Raw genomic sequence first — 17589 nt, forward strand, 5'->3', positions numbered from 1 at the left:
AGTAGGGTTGCTTTTCCCACCACTACGCCTTTTTAAACTCACTACGCCTCTCTAAACATTACAATGGTTTATTTTACCCAGGACTGAGAGAGAAATTCGATCAGATCCATCCACCACATTCTTGGGGAGTTGCAGTTCCACCTCCTCTGTCAGAGTTTCTCCTGTGGACACACAGATGATAAGATGAATGGAGATGATCAGTTCAATCAAAGTGAACATTCAACGTTCATGCATTACTGACCAGTTGGACACAGCAACCAGTTGTAGGTGTCGGTCTTCTCTGTTCCCTCAGCCTGAGAGGAGAGGAGATTATTTTCAGTCAAAGGCAGTTACACTAGATGCTATCTGTACAACAGTACGTTCCACCACAGCAGTAGACTACATACTTTTACCAGCAGGCTCTGTGTGACTATGTCGATGCGTCCTCTCTCCGGTACGTTCACAATCTCATTGTCACACGTAGTGTGGGACTGGACAGCCTCTGCACTAACAGACACATTGAAAACCCCTACATACACATTGACAGACAGAGTGCAGCACAGGTTACACAACATCCAATATGGTGACTGAGAGTACACAACTCAGGTTGACATCCATTCTGCTGTTTGAACGGTTGAATGAATACTGGCGACATACCCAGGACAGAGGGTGCCATTGTCCAACTGAAGGTCTTTCGTCCATTGGCACACAAGCATGATGAGTACTGGACATCATTCAAGGGTGTGAGAGTGTAGTCTAAGGAGGGAGCCGGAGTCACAGAAACCTGCCAAAAAGAAACACTTGTAACAAAACATGGAAAAACCAAGACTGATACCCTGGGTGTAAAAATAAATACAAAGAATAAACCCTAATTAGACAAACTGCAACAAAACACAAGATTTTATACAACTTGAGAAACTCATGAAACAACTCAAGAAACGATCATGATGCAGTGCCGTACCATGATGCACTTGGAGAGGTAGTTGAATACAGTGGCCTTCAGCTCAAAGTGCTCTCCACGGATGATGGAGTAGGGCAGGGTGAGCTCCAGGAAGAAGGGCTGGAAGACAGTAAGTTTCACCGGAGGAGCCAGACCGAAGCCGCCAGGGGCCAGGCAGAATGCCTCTGTCTCCCAGGTGGTGATGGTGTCTGGGACTGTGAGGGGCATGTCTGCTGTTCCAGATTCCCTAAAACAGAAAGGCAATAAGTTTTCCATAGAGACATTTTTTGCCAAAGGGGTAAGTTGAGCCACAGTGTTAAGTTGAGCCACGCTTGTTTCTAGGAAACTATACACAAAATGTACAATTTGACCACATTTTTAGGAAGAGGTCATTTCATGGAGTCTTTAAAGGAAGAACCCACATGGAAAAAGTGGTAAGCAATTAGGTCCAAAAAACTGACTTTCACCAAGTCAAATGAATTTATTGTGTTAGAGGTTTCATGATTCTTGTATCTAAACCAACGTAGATAATTAAGATTGTTCTATACATCATTTGGGGGTCTCTATAAGCTTCAATATGAGGTCCTAAACCTAGCATGAAAGTGTATCCTTGTAGCTGTGTGGGCTAATATAGTCCAAATATTTGATAAACGCTGAAAATAAGATCTGTGGTAAAAACAGGCTAAGGAGATCTTATACTGTACGTTTTGTTCTATGAGATCATCCTTATCAGCTAATGTCACTTTTGTGAATTTTTAAGCATTTATGTAAAAATAAAAGCACATAAATCACATAAATGCTTCATAATTCATAAAGGTCATGTTAACTGACTGATATTATCTCACTGAACAAAATGTATAAGATCTCCTAAACCTGTGTTAACCTCAGACCTTATTTTCGGCGTTTATCCCAAAACCCTATTCCTTCCCTATTCATTTTCCCCATATGAATGGCTGAACGAACAAGAGATAACTCATTTCCGGGTTTAGGACTGGAAGCTGGCGAGCTCTATGGCAAATTGAGCAAATTGAAGTGTTACATTCTTTAAAAAAGCTGATTACATTCGGGATTACTTAATCTAATATCAATAGGAACATTTGATAAAACCCATTGCTGGCATTTAGCACACCGTCAAGACTTTTAACATGCTCTCAGAGATTCTATTGTTCTGCTGATCGCCCATCAAGGGTGGATGGCTTCAGTTGTCGAAGGTAAGGCTTCCAAAACATTTACACCTGGCCCACTGGTCAATCAGACAGTCGTCTGGATTACTGAGTTCCTGCTTGCTGCTTTGAAGCAGTGCAGTTTCTTTCGCTCCCTCCTTAATTAAATGCTTTCTGATTGCACAATATTTCAAAATGTAGGCCTAATGGCAGGAAAAACACAGTATTGAAAGCAACCACTATTGTTGCTGTTCAAGAGATAAGGGTCCCAGGTTTCTGGTCAGAATTGTATTTAATATTGAACAAAAGGCAATATTAAATAGGTGGGTGCATAAGCCATTCAAGGTGGGTGCAAAGGTATATACATTAAATGTACAGTTAGATATCAATAAGACAACTAACTATTTGTAATAGGCTATATTTAGCGATCTAGCTAACCACATCCTCAGGTGGTGAATTAGCCCCAAATGAATTAGCCTATGTGATTTTAGTTCAAAAAAAGATGTAGACAAATGAATCTCTATTGAACAAAAACAACTGAAAATTCTGGAAAACTATTTTGATAGTAAAATAATAACAACAATTGCCTAGTTGTCAAACCCCAAATTCATGACAATCACTGGTTCTTGAATCATACCATTTTAGTAGTCTAGTACACTTCTTAATGAAACACTTTGAATGACTTTATAAGACGATGAGGCTACAAATGTTTTCTTTTGCGTGACCCCACAGTAATTGTGGTGCAATCAAATCATGGGCTGGTGCCACCAACTGAAAATGTTAGTATGGACCCATGTAACTATGTTCTTACACATACAGTAGAATAGATTGAACACTAGTCCCCAATTTGGAAATACTCATGTTACTAAATGAAAAAACGCAATATTATATTAACGTTTTTAAATGTTTTAAAATGTCTGGGTGTTAAAAGTGAAAGTAATCTAAAAGTAATAGAAATGCAATCGGATTACGTTACTCATTTTGAGTAATCAAAAGGATTATGTTACTGATTACTTTATTTTTCATGTAACTGTAATCGGTAACGGATTATATTTTTCAAGTAATCCGCCCAACCCTTCCCAGGCTTAATGCAAGGCATTATTGCTGGGACATGAGGTAACAACAGGGCCTTTTTCTTTTTTTACAACGTGTTTGTTAGGTGTTAAACATATGTTAAAAGATGCTAAAAATAAATAAAAGACAAAAAGTGATTGTGTTGAATTGTGTTTGGGAAATTAGAGATAGACATGAACCAGGTTTACATCTAACCGTTTTATGCCCGTAAAGTACATTGGATAAAAAATGTCATGACAGGCCTGATGGAAACAACATTTGTCAGTAAACTTTCAAAACGTTGACAAAACAAAATACGCTAGACAAGGTGGGGTCTTTTTGTGTCTGTAAAATAAATTATGCGAGAAATGGGAATGGAAACGCTTTTATGCGCAAATATTGATAAAATAACCATCATATCGAAGTAAACTTGGAGTCACGCGATGACATGTTGTGTCGTTTATTAGGCTACAGATTAAATAAATTATGATGAACTTCACAGGGTGGTGAATGTGCAAGATGAAGAGCTTGATGCTCCTTTCCAATAAATATTGAGGGTTTTATTCTGGTGATGCTTGGCTGCCTTTTGACAAATAAAAATAATCTCGCTCTTTTGTCCATAATAATCTCATCATGTAGGCTCTACCCGCACTGTATCTACCAGCTGTTGGCTAGAGCACACGTGCCAATACCAGAGTGGGCACACTCGCTATAACACACATTTTTGAAAATGCAATGGAAACCCATTTAACTTGTCTTTTTTATTCAGTACATGGGAATTTAACCACAAAATGTATTTTTATGTGCACTACGCACAGCATTTTACCCACAACAAGTACATCTGATGGAAACACATCTCTGGTAGGAAAATACACATATTGTTTTTATGCAGATTTTAGAACATATTCACATGAAAATATGTCACCATTTGGATGGAAACCTAGCTATGGTTTTAATAAGGTAGTGGTAATATTTCATTCAGTACAGACATTTGTAGGCGACTTAACTTACCCTGTCACATGGCTCAATTTACCCCATACCTGTTACCTCTCTTTCGTAACGTCTGAGATCCCCAGAGATTGGAAAGCTGCTGCGGTCATCCCCCTCTTCAAAGGGGGTGACACTCTAGATCCAAACTGTTACAGACCTATATCCATTCTGCCCTGCCTTTCGAAAGTTTTTGAAAGCCAAGTTAACAAACAGATCACCGAACACTTCGAATACCACCGTACCTTCTCCGCTATGCAATCCGGTTTCCGAGCTGGTCATGGGTGCACTTCAGCCACGCTCAAGGTCCTAAACGATATTATAACCGCGATCGATAATAGACAGTACTGTGCAGCCGTCTTCATCGACCTGGCCAAGGCTTTCGACTCTGTCAACCACCGCATTCTTATTGGCAGACTAAATAGCCTTGGTTTCTCAAATGACTGCCTCGCCTGGTTCACCAACTACTTCTCAGATAGAGTTCAATGTGTCAAATCGGAGGGCCTGTTGTCTGGACCTATGGCAGTCTCTATGGGGGTGCCACAGGGTTCAATTCTTGGGCCGACTCTTTTCTCCGTGTATATCAATGATGTCGCTCTTGCTGCTGGTGACTCTCAGATCCACCTCTACGCAGACGACACCATTTTGTATACATCTGGCCCTTCACTGGACACTGTGTTAACAAACATCCAAACGAGCTTCAATGCCATACAACACTCCTTCAGTAGCCTCCAACTGCTCTTAAACACTAGTAAAACTAAATGCATGCTCTTCAATCGAACGCTGCTGGCACCCGCCCACCCGACTAGAATCGCTACTCTCGACGGGTCTGACCTAGAGTATGTGGACAACTACAAATACCTAGGTGTCTGGTTAGACTGTAAACTCTCCTTCCAGAATCGCATTAAGAATCTCCAATCCAAAGTTAAATCTAGAATCGGCTTCCTATTTCGCAACAAAGCCTCCTTCACTCATGCTGCCAAACATGCCCTCGTAAAACTGACTATCCTACCAATCCTTGACTTCGGCGATGTCATTTACAAAATAGCCTCCAACACTCTTTGGAAATTGGATGTAGTCTATCACAGTGCCATCCGTTTTGTCTCCAAAGCCCCATACACTACACACCACTGTGACCTGTACGCTCTTGTTGGCTGGTCCTCACTACATATTTGTCGCCAAACCCACTGGCTCCAGGCCATCTATAAATCACTGCTAGGCAAATCCCTGCCTTATCTTAGCTCATTGGTCACCATAGCAACACCCACCCGTAGTATGCGCTCCAGCAGGTATATCTCACTGGTCATCCCGAAAGCCAACACCTCCTTTGGCCGCCATTCCTTCCGGTTCTCTGCTGCCAATGACTGGAACGAATTGCAAAAATCTCTGAAGCTGGAGACTTATCTCCCTCACTAACTTTAAGCATCAGTTGTCAGAGCAGCTTACCGATCACTGCACCTGTACACAGCCCATCTGAAATTAGCCCACCCAACTACCTCATCCCTATATTGTTATTTATTTTGCTCATTTGCACCCCAGTATCTCTATTTGCACATCATCTCTTGCACATCTATCATTCCAGTGTTAATACGAAATTGTAACTATTTTGCACTATGGCCTATTTATTGCCTTACCTCCATAATTTACTACATTCGCACACACTGTATATATATTTTCTGTTGTATTTTTGACTTTATGTTTTGTTTACCCCATATGTAACACTCTCTTGTTGTTTTTATCGCACTGCTTTGCTTTATCTTGGCCAGGTCGCAGTTGTAAATGAGAACTTGTTCTCAACTGGCTTAACTGGTTAAATAAAGGTTAAATAAAAAAATAATAATAAAAAAACCTGGTGTGTTGTGCCAGGAGACCACTTTTTTTGGACAAGCAATGTTCAAAACTGTAATGCTTACATGAATTGTGATTATTTCCAGGGATACACAACATCCTGAAATCGATATCTTTGTTAGAAAGAATACTATATTTCCCTTGACAGAGTGATGTTGAATGTAAAAACATTTATCTGTTTACCCCACTCTCCCCTACTCTGTAATGCAGTTTAATCAGGTACAGGTTCCTAATCTACACCATTACTGTATGTTTTGATATAGGCGGGTTGGTTGTATAGCAACAAAACCGATACATGCGCAACTATGGAGCGAAACAGACAGGGTTGGCTTAAATTGTTGACAACATGTAAACTATCTTTTGCCTCCAAATGTTTATTGAAAACATAAAAAGATTTGCACAATGAGCAGTTTTTGTCTCTCAAATACATCGTTACAGTTTTTGGTTAGCTAGCTAGCAATTTTTTTGCCATATTAGCATAGACATGACATGAGTCAAAACACCTCAAAACAAGACATGGTATCAATAACAAGATACGAGCTGAAACTAGCCACCTACTATTCCCCACATGGCAGCTTCTTGTTATTGTTGCTAACTATCTGACCGTTCAGAATCTTAACATCACATGGCCTTCTGCCTCATCGATGTGCGCTCATTATTTTTGTGACGTTGTCAGCCAACCCGTCTATAGGGCAAGAGCCTCACTGTGCTGTCCTCTTACCCAATTTCCACAAGATCCCATATCCATGTCTCGGGGAAGAACGTACGGACCGTCTCTATGGGTGGCGGAGGTCGTGCATGTTCTCCAGCTACAGCCACTGGAGATCCCGGAACAACTGCAGCCTTTCTTAAACTGACCATGGCTACAGGGTGGGAGTAGTATCTATAGGGTCCTACTAAAACAAAACATAGTCATTATTGTCGTGTTAGAATCAGCCTGGTCAACCCAGACTGAATACTGTGGTCACTGGTGATGCATGCAGCGTTCAGACTGGTTTAACCAGGCTATGTTAGAATAACATTTCCCAAGATTCACCAAAGACTTCTGGCAATGACGTGAGTAAGCGATGGTAAGGAGGACATCTCACCATAGGAGCGATAGTGATGGTACTGGTTCCCCTTGTAACTTAGGCAAGAAGGTACTCTTAGAACCAGATTAGTTGCCAGCTTCAGTCCCAGTTTCTAGAAATCACAAACAGAGCTCAATATTAATGAATGTCTCTGTTTAATTTTTCTATTCTAAATGTGTTTTTTTGCTTCAAACAGGCTATTTTAGAAATGTATAATTTAAGAAGATGAATGCATGGTAACAGTACGGTAACTGATTCTTACGAGAGAGGAAAAGAGGCTTCAAGTTAAAAGAAAAAAAGGCAGAAGTTACCTGAAAAACTTCATAAGGTTGATTTTTCTCCTCAGATGGTCTATCTGGGTATGGCATTATGTATCTCCTTGGTCTTACACGTAAACATGTTACTGGATCATCAAGCTCGTAGGGAATATATGTAGTCTCCTTGACTGGTAACAAATCAAATATCTGGAATGGGATAATAAGGAGACATGAAATGACCATGTTCATTGGGCACCAAACAGAAGGCAGGGACTACTTGGACTTTCATAAGAAACGAGTCCTCCCGAGTGGCGCAGTGGTCTAAGGCACTGCATCACAGTGCTAGCTGTGCCACTAGAGATCCTGGTTTGAATCCAGGCTCTGTTGTAGCCGGCCGCGACCGGGAGACCCATGGGGCGGCGCACAATTGGCCCAGCGTCGTCCAGGATTGGGGAGGGAATGGCCGGCAGGGATGTAGCTCAGTTGGTAGAGCATGTGGGTTCGATTCCCATGGGGGGCCAGTATGAAAAAATTAAAAATAATGTATGCACTCACTAACTGTAAGTCGCTCTGGATAAGAGTGTCTGCTAAATGACTTATTGTAAACGCTCATTGCTAAACGTTTTTAATGCTTTCCGTGCCCTAATGAACACAACCCAGAATATGAACATGAATATGAACAGAATGTCAATATGAACCAATAGGGATATGCTTTCCAGTTGATGAAAGCACACCAAATGGCCCACGGTGAACAGACCCACTCCAAGTATGCTGTAGTCACTTATTATTCCCCTGAAGCTGGTTGTATTGCCAGCACCACAAAAGCTGTTTATATGGTGGTATGACCGTTGATATTCACTTCAGTGAGCTCTGTTACCTTGTCAGCATCCAGCCTCTTCCCTGGCTCCATGATGTGAACACTCTGGTCCACAGCGCTGAGGCCACAAAGGGAGCCGGGCTGGGCCGAGAGCTGCAGGGTGTTCTCCTCCCCTGGAACTGCTTTTGAGGGTGAGAACTCCACCAACACCTGGTGCACATGACATACATACGTGTACATTATACACCTTTACTCAAGGAATGATATCTATGTGCATGGAAATACTTGACACTTTTTTTACCTTCCATAAAATGAACACCATATGACACACACAGACGCATGCATGCATACACACACACCTTGTGCCTGAAGCATTTCTCAGTGGGGAAGTTCATGGTGTGGGCGATGACAGTCTCACTGGGTAGCATACTGTACACCAGGACCTGTACTATTGGCGCCATCTCTGGAACCACTGCCAACTTCAAAGTGACTTCACCCTCAGTTACTGCAACGCAAGAGCATGTCACACTGAGTACGTTTACTTGCACAGTAATAATTCGATAGTAAAGTGATTATGGCAGTATAGAAATTGAACTTGAAGTGAGAATGTGCTTACTATCCTCCTGCAAACTTCAGACCATGCGTATGCAGTTTTTAGTGGTTGAAGTATTGCATTGCAAGAGGGCAAAAGTAGTCTTGTGTAGGAATATATTACACTCTTATTCATAACAAAAAAACCGTTATCTACATATAACAAGATGCAATCACTTGCCCTTAGTGAGAGAAGCGAACATTTATTTTATCTTTGCATTTTAAAATAATAGGAAATAGATGCCTATTTCTAATTATTCATTTCATTTCCATGATCATTGCAGAATACATTTTAATACATTTTGAAACCCCATAATGACAAAGAAAAACAACGGAAATATCACATTTACATAAGTATTCAAACCCTTTACTCAGTACTTTGTTGAAGCACCTTTGGTAGCGATTACAGCCTCGAGTCTTCTTGGGTATGACACTACAAGCTTGGCACACCTTTTCTGACTGTGATGGTTTCATAGGCTACTCACGAAATAGCCCATAGGCCTACAACAAGTTAGGATAGGCTACCGTTCGTCCCATCTCTCATTTAATTGGACCCACTTCACAATAAATAGATGAGCTATTTCAAGTATTTGGCTCTATGCGATCCGATTCGAAGCGCAGTTTAACGATAGAGCAGACGGTTCACCTTTTCCTTGACTTTTATAAGCGTCCTGAATACTGTAATGTCGAATTTCTCGATTAGACAATATTTCATTTATAAACATAATACATATATCATAACCATTTCAGAATACATTCCTCACCTTTCCTGGCCATGATGAGTTCATATTCCCGAAGTAGCCATACAACAAATTACCATGTGCAGCTCTCATTTATTGGGCCTATTAGATTGGCTAGTGTACTGTCATTTCAAGTTTTTGCTCTATGCATTCGACAAGGAGCGCGGTTTATAACATACAGTAAAATTTAACAGATGAACAGCAGTTAATCTTTTGCATTGAAGTGTGTAGGCTACCACTGTAAGTAGGCCTACTGTAGTTTACATTGTAGACAATGTTTCAGAATTCGTGGGCAGTGCATCATATTTAGGTTCGGGAAAAAATGAATGCAAAACATTATTGCATTCAAACGATCTGTTTACAGGTCCACAATAATTTGCTATTGTTTTTGTTTTTAAGAAACGGTCAGATAGCCTACAAAAGAAACAATTCTGCCAACACCTCCAAAGATATTTAATCAAGTTCGCCATTGCTATTTCAATTAGATAGGGTCTTCGCCTAATTCCAATACTTTTAAAGTATACAGCCAATAAGGGCGTTACTGTCACCATAAAAGTATGATGAGCTTTTTCCAGGCGGAGTTATAATGCTCGTTCACGCGCGCACAGTTTACGAGAGGTCTGATTCTTAACGAAAACATGCGCATTTATGGCGATATTTTGTGTTAAATTTACGCAAAGGTTGTGAATGAGGCCCCTGGTTTTCTGAGCAAACTTTCAAATTCTTTGGACATGTAAACACCTTAATCAGTGTTCCAGCAGTGTATTTGATCTGCGCATGTGCACGCACCATCCGAGCGATCTGCCCTCTTTAGCTCAAGGGAAATGATTTCGAATGAACAGTGCATTCGTTAAGTATTTAGACCCCTTGACTTTTTCCACATTTTATTATGTTACAGCCTTATTCTAAAAGGGATTACATTGTTCCCCCCCCCCCCCCTCATCAATCTACACACAATACCCCATAATGACAAAGAAAAACAGGTTTTTAGATTTTTTTGCAAATGTATAAAAAATAAAACAACGGAAATATCACATTTACATAAGTATTCAAACCCTTTACTCAGTACTTTGTTGAAGCACCTTTGGTAGCGATTACAGCCTCGAGTCTTCTTGGGTATGACACTACAAGCTTGGCACACCTGAATTTGGGGTATTTCTCCCATTCTTCACTGCAGATCCTCTCAAGCTCTGTCAGGTTGGATGGGTAGTGTTGCTGCAAAGCTATTTTCAGGTCTCTCCAGAGATGTTCGATCGGGTTCAAGTCCGGGCTCTGGCTGAGCCACTCAAGGACATTCAGAGATTTGTCCAGAAGCCACTCCTGCATTGTCTTGGCTGTGTGCTTAGGGTCGTTGTCCTGCTGGAAAGTGAACCTTCGCCCCAGTCTGAGGTCCTGAGCGCTCTGGAGCAGGGTTTCATCAAGGATCTCTCTGTACTTTGCTCTGTTCATCTTTCCCTCGATCCTGACTAGTCTCCCAGTCCCTGCCACTGAAAAACATCCCCACAGCATGATGCTGCCACCATCATGCTTCACCGTAGGGATGGTGCCAGGTTTCCTCCAGACGTGACGCTTCAATCTTGGTTTCTCATGTTCTGAGAGTCCTTTAGGTGCCTTTTAAGAAACTCCAAGCGGGCTGTCATGTGCCTTTTACTGAGGAGTGGCTTCCGTCTGGCCACTCTACCATAAAGGCCTGATTGGTGGAGTGCTGCAGAGAAGGTTGTCCTTGTGGAAGGTTCTCCCATCTCCACAGAGGAACTCTGGAGCTCTGTCAGAGTGACCATCGGGTTCTTGGTCACCTCCCTGACCAAGGCCCTTCTCCCCCGATTGCTCAGTTTGGCCGGGCAGTCAGCTCTAGGAAGAGTCTTGGTGGTTCCAAACTTCTTCCATTTAAGAATAATGGAGGCCACTGTGTTCTTGGGGACGTTCAATGCTGCAGAAATCTGTGCCTCGACACAATCCTGTCTCGGAGCTCTACGGACAATTCCTTTCACCTCATGGCTTGGTTTTTGCTTTGACATGCACTGTTAACTGTGGGACCTTATATCTGTCGGACCTCATGTCCAATCAATTGAATTTACCACAGGTGGACTCCAATCAAGTTGTAGAAACATCTCCAGGATGATCAATGGAAACAGGATACACCTGAGCTCAATTTCGAGTTCATAGCAAAGGGTCTGAATATTTATGTAAAAAGGCTATTCCATTAATGTTTATTTAAATTTTTTATTTTATTTAACCTTTATTTAACCAGTTAAGCCAGTTGAGAACAAGTTCTCATTTACAACTGCGACCTGGCCAAGATAAAGCAAAGCAGTGCGATAAAAACAACAAGACAGAGTTACATATGGGTGAAACAAAACATAAAGTCAAAAATACAACAGAAAATATATATACAGTGTGTGCGAATGTAGTAAATTATGGAGGTAAGGCAATAAATAGGCCATAGTGCAAAATAGTTACAATTTCGTATTAACACTGGAATGATAGATGTGCAAAAGATGATGTGCAAATAGAGATACTGGGGTGCAAATTAGCAAAATAAAAAACAATATGGGGATGAGGTAGTTGGGTGGGCTAATTTCAGAAAGGCTGTGTACAGGTGCAGTGATCGGTAAGCTGCTCTGACAACTGATGCCTAAAGTTAGTGAGGGAGATAAGAGTCTCCAGCTTCAGAGATTTTTGCAATTCGTTCCAGTCATTGGCAGCAGAGAACTGGAAGGAATGGCGGCCAAAGGAGGTGTTGGCTTTGGGGATGACCAGTGAGATATACCTGCTGGAGCGCAGACTACGGGTGGGTGTTGCTATGGTGACCAGTGAGCTAAGATAAGACTGGGATTTGCCTAACAGTGATTTATAGATGACCTGGAGCCAGTGGGTTTGGCGACGAATATGTAGTGAGGGCCAGCCAACAAGAGCGTACAGGTCACAATGGTGGGTAGTATATGGGGCTTTGGTGACAAAACGGATGGCACTGTGATAGACTACATCCAATTTGCTGAGTAGAGTGTTGGAGGCTATTTTGTAAATGACATCGCCGAAGTCAAGGATCGGTAGGATAGTCCGTTTTACGAGGGCATGTTTGGCAGCATGAGTGAAGGAGGCTTTGTTGCGAAATAGGAAGCCGATTCTAGTTCTAACTTTTGATTGGAGATGCTTAATCTGAGTCTGGAAGGAGAGTTTACAGTCTAACCAGACACCTAGGTATTTGTAGTTGTCCAGATACTCTAGGTCAGACCCGCCGAGAGTAGTGATTCTAGTCGGGTGGGCGGGTGCAAGCAGCGTTCAGTTGAAGAGCATGCATTTAGTTTTACTAGTGTTTAAGAGCAGTTAGAGGCTATGGAAGGAGTGTTGTATGGCGTTGAAGCTCGTTTGGAGGTTTGTTAACACAGTGTCCAATGAAGGGCCAGATGTATACAAAATGGTGTCGTCCGCATAGAGGTGGATCCGAGCGTCACCAGCAGCAAGAGCAACATCATTGATTTTACATTTTACATTACATTTTAGTCATTTAGCAGACGCTCTTAACCAGAGCGACTTACAGGAGCAATTAGGGTTAAGTGCCTTGCTCAAGGGCACATTTACGTCATTTAGCAGACGCTCTTATCCAGAACGACTCACCAATTGGTGCGTTCACCCTATAGCCAGTGGGATAACCACTTTACAATTTTTTTGGGGGGGGTAGAAGGATTACTTTATCCTATCCCAGGTAATCCTTAAAGAGGTGGGGTTTCAAATGTCTCCGGAAGGTGGTGAGTGACTCCGCTGTCCTGGCGTCGTGAGGGAGCTTGTTCCACCATTGGGGTGCCAGAGCAGCGAACAGTTTTGACTGGGCTGAGCGGGAGCTGTGCTTCCGCAGAGGAAGGGGAGCCAGCAGGCCAGAGGTGGATGAGCGCAATGCCCTCGTTTGGGTGTAGGGACTGATCAGAGCCCGAAGGTACAGAGGTGCCGTTCCCCTCACTGCTCCATAGGCAAGCACCATGGTCTTGTAGCGGATGCGAGCTTCAACTGGAAGCCAGTGGAGTGTGCGGAGGAGGGGGTTTACGTGAGAGAACTTGGGAAGGTTGAACACCAGACGGGCTGCGGCATTCTGGATGAGTTGTAGGGGTTTAATGGCACAGGCAGGGAGGCCAGCCAACAGCGAGTTGCAGTAGTCCAGACGGGAGATGACAAGTGCCTGGATTAGGACCTGTGCCGCTTCCTGTGTAAGGCAGGGTCGTACTCTCCGAATGTTGTAGAGCATGAACCTGCAGGAGCGGGTCACCGCCTTGATGTTGGCGGAGAACGACAGGGTGTTGTCCAGGGTCACGCCTAGGCTCTTCGCACTCTGGGAGGAGGACACAGCGGAGTTGTCAACCGTGATGGCGAGATCATGGAACGGGCAGTCCTTCCCCGGGAGGAAGAGCAGCTCCGTCTTGCCAGGGTTCAGCTTGAGGTGGTGATCCGTCATCCATACTGATATGTCTGCCAGACATGCAGAGATGCGATTCGCCACCTGGTTATCAGAAGGGGGAAAGGAGAAGATTAGTGGTGTATCGTCAGCGTAGCAATGATAGGAGAGGCCATGTGAGGATATGACAGAGCCAAGTGACTTGGTGTATAGGGAGAAAAGGAGAGGGCCTAGAACTGAGCCCTGGGGGACACCAGTGGTGAGAGCACGTGGTGCGGAGACAGCTTCTCGCCACGCCACTTGGTAGGAGCGACCGGTCAGGTAGGACGCAATCGAGGAGTGAGCCGCGCCGGAGATGCCCAGCTCGGAGAGGGTGGAGAGGAGGATCTGATGGTTCACAGTATCAAAGGCAGCAGACAGGTCTAGAAGGACAAGAGCAGAGGAGAGAGAGTTAGCTTTAGCAGTGCGGAGAGTCTCCGTGACACAGAGAAGAGCAGTCTCAGTTGAATGACCAGTCCTGAAACCTGACTGGTTTGGATCAAGAAGGTCATTCTGAGAGAGATAGCAAGAGAGTTGGCTAAAGACGGCACGCTCAATAGTTTTGGAAAGAAAAGAAAGAAGGGATACTGGTCTGTAGTTGTTGACATCAGTGGGATCGTGTGTTGGTTTTTTGAGAAGGGGAGCAACTCTCGCTCTCTTGAAGACGGAAGGGACATGGCCAGCGGTCAAGGATGAGTTGATCAGCGAGGTGAGGTAGGGGAGAAAGTCACCGGAGATGGTCTGGAGAAGAGAGGAGGGGATGGGGTCAAGCGGGCAGGTTGTTGGGCGGCCTGCAGTCACAAGTCGCAGGATTTTATCTGGAGAGAGAGGGGAGAAAGAAGTCAAAGCATAGGGAAGGGCAGTGTGAGTAGGACCAGCAGTGTCATTAGACTTAGCAAACGAGGATCGAATGTCGTCAACCTTCTTTTCAAAGTGGTTGACGAAGTCATCCACAGAGAGAGAGGAGGGGGGGGGGGGGGATTCAGCAGGGAAGAAAATGTGGCAAAGAGCTTCCTAGGGTTAGAGGCAGATGCTTGGAATTTAGAGTGGTAGAAAGTGGCCTTAGCAGCAGAAACAGATGAAGAAAATGTAGAGAGGAGGGAGTGAAAAGATGCCAGGTCGGCAGGGAGTTGAGTTTTCTTCCATTTCCGCTCCGCTGCCCGGAGCTCTGTTCTGTGAGCTCGCAATGAGTCATCAAGCCACGGAGCTGGAGGGGAGGACCGAGCCGGCCGGGAGGATAGGGGACACAGAGAGTCAAAGGATGCAGAAAGGGAGGAGAGGAGGGTTGAGGAGGCAGAATCAGGAGATTGGAGGGAGAAGGATTGAGCAGAGGGAAGAGATGATAGGATGGAAGAGGAGAGAGTAGTGGGAGAGAGAGAGCGAAGGTTGCGGCGGCGCATTACCATCTGTGTAGGGGCAGAGTGAGTAGTGTGGGAGGAGAGCGAGAGAGAAAAGGAAACAAAGTAGTGGTCAGAGACATGGAGGGGAGTTGCAGTGAGATTAGTAGAAGAGCAGCATCTAGTAAAGATGAGGTCAAGCGTATTGCCTGCCTTGTGAGTAGGGGGGGACGGTGAGAGGGTGAGGTCAAAAGAGGAGAGGAGTGGAAAGAAGGAGGCAGAGAGAAATGAGTCAAATGTGGACACAGGGAGGTTGAAATCCCCCAAAACTGTGAGGGGTGAGCCATCCTCAGGAAAGGAACTTATCAAGGCGTCAAGCTCATTGATGAACTCTCCAAGGGAACCTGGGGGGCGATAGATGACAAGGATATTAAGCTTAAATGGGCTAGTGACTGTGACAGCATGGAATTCAAATGAGGAGATAGACAGATGGGTTAGGGGAAAAATTGAGAATGTCCACTTGGGAGAGATGAGGATTCCTGTGCCACCACCCCTCTGACCAGATGCTCTCGGGGTATGCGAGAACACATGGTCAGACGAGGAGAGAGCAGTAGGAGTAGCAGTGTTTTCAGTGGTAATCCATGTTTCCGTCAGCGCCAGGAAGTCGAGGGACTGGAGGGTAGCATAGGCTGGGATGAAGTCAGCCTTGTTGGCGGCAGAACGGCAGTTCCAGAGGCTGCCTGAGACCTGGAACTCCAGGTGTGTGGTGCGTGCAGGGACCACCAGGTTAGAGAGGCAGCAGCCACGCGGTGTGAGGCGTTTGTGTAGCCTGTGCGGAGAGGAGAGAACAGGGATAGGCAGAGGCATAGTTGACAGGCTGCAGCAGATGGCTACAATAATGCAGAGGAGATCGGGATGAAATGAACTGAACATCAGGGAAAGGAGAGAGCAGGCCTCCCTCACCAAAAAAAACAAAATATATATATATAACCCTCCCAACTTCCACCTCAGAAACTATAATTGTTTCACTGAACCACCCGAGTAAAACTCTCCCAACTTCCACTTTAGAAATTAGAATTGTTGTAGACTACAGCAGACTTATCAGTAGCTGTGATTAAGTACAGCAGCTACCAACCACCTAACGTTAATGCCTTGGATGAGGTTAGAAAAACAGCTGAATGGTAGCAGCTAGCTGGCTCAATCACAGGTACTCTCAAGCATGAAATAACATTGGAAACAATTAACCACAGTTGCAAAAAGTTACCAGTAGCTACCCGCTAGCTAGCTAGCTTTGTTGGTCCAAGTAGTGGGTAGGTTAGCCTCGTGCTTCGCCGGAGTCTGCCGAATACAGTCCTTACCTACAATAATTACCTACAATAACCTTCAATAACTACCTGAGTAAGCTACCTATAATACCAAACTACAATACCTACCTACAATCTAAATACATGGTTTAAGCTTAACTCAACACCATATAAGAAGCCAAGCTTACCTTTCATAACGCAGCAATGATTAAACGTTGGGTAGCTAGCACAAAGATATTGTATTTAGCTACCACAGTACAGCCAGCTGGTAGTGTTGGCTGGCTAGCAATGGCTACTGTGTTGACTTTGTTTGAAGAACGGCGTCGCTGCGCCGACTCTACACAGAGAGTAGAGTCGGCCCGAGAATTGAACCCTGTGGCACCCCCATAGAGACTGCCAGAGGTCCAGACAACAGGCCCTCCTATTTGACACATTGAACTCTATCTGAGAAGTAGTTGGTGAACCAGGCGAGGCAGTCATTTGAGAAACCAAGGCTATTTAGTCTGCCAATAAGAATGCGGTGGTTGACAGAGTCAAAAGCCATGGCCAGGTCGATGAAGAAGGCTGCGCAGTACTGTCTTTTATCAATCGCGGTTATAATATCGTTTAGGACCTTGAGCGTGACTGAGGTGCACCCATGACCAGCTCGGAAACCGGATTGCATAGCGGAGAAGGTACAGTGGGATTTGAAATGGTCGGTGATCTGTTTGTTAACTTTCGAAAGGCAGGGTAGGATGGATATAGGTCTGTAACAGTTTGGATCTAGAGTGTCACCCCCTTTGAAGAGGGGGATGACCGCGGCAGCTTTCCAATCTCTGGGGATCTCAGACGTTACGAAAGAGAGGTTGAACAGGCTAGTAATAGGGGTTGCGACAATTTCGGCGGCTAATTTTAGAAAGAAAGGGTCCAGATTGTCTAGCCCAGCTGATTTGTAGGGGTCCAGATTTTTCAGCTCTTTCAGAACATCAGCTGTCTGAATTTGTGTAAAGGAGAAGGGGGGGGGGGGGGGGGGGCATGGGCAAGTTGCAGCGGAGGGTGCGGAGCTGGTGGCCGGCGTAGTGGTAGCCAGGTGGAAAG

The 17589-nt window shown here is 44.2% G+C and overlaps 1 protein-coding gene across 3 annotated transcripts in view; it reads right to left on the reverse strand.

Moving 5' to 3' along the window:
• The window catches only part of LOC311102109 (alpha-2-macroglobulin-like), a 49982-nt gene that overhangs the window by 11656 nt on the left and 20737 nt on the right, over positions 1–17589 (reverse strand). For 2 of the 3 annotated variants that reach the window (XM_084143340.1, XM_084143338.1), the window contains exons 14-23: positions 8474–8619; positions 8175–8324; positions 7352–7504; positions 7059–7152; positions 6692–6866; positions 941–1166; positions 637–763; positions 387–508; positions 242–293; positions 78–161 (exon numbers count right to left, since the gene is read on the reverse strand). In XM_084143340.1, the coding sequence (XP_083999466.1) occupies positions 78–161; positions 242–293; positions 387–508; positions 637–763; positions 941–1166; positions 6692–6866; positions 7059–7152; positions 7352–7504; positions 8175–8324; positions 8474–8619 (1329 nt within the window). The remainder of the gene's footprint in view (positions 1–77; positions 162–241; positions 294–386; positions 509–636; positions 764–940; positions 1167–6691; positions 6867–7058; positions 7153–7351; positions 7505–8174; positions 8325–8473; positions 8620–17589) is intronic. The other variant, XM_084143339.1, reaches the window with a different exon arrangement.

This window comes from Coregonus lavaretus, assembly GCF_964263955.1.
Source record: "Coregonus lavaretus genome assembly, chromosome: 26".
Taxonomy (NCBI): domain Eukaryota; kingdom Metazoa; phylum Chordata; class Actinopteri; order Salmoniformes; family Salmonidae; genus Coregonus; species Coregonus lavaretus.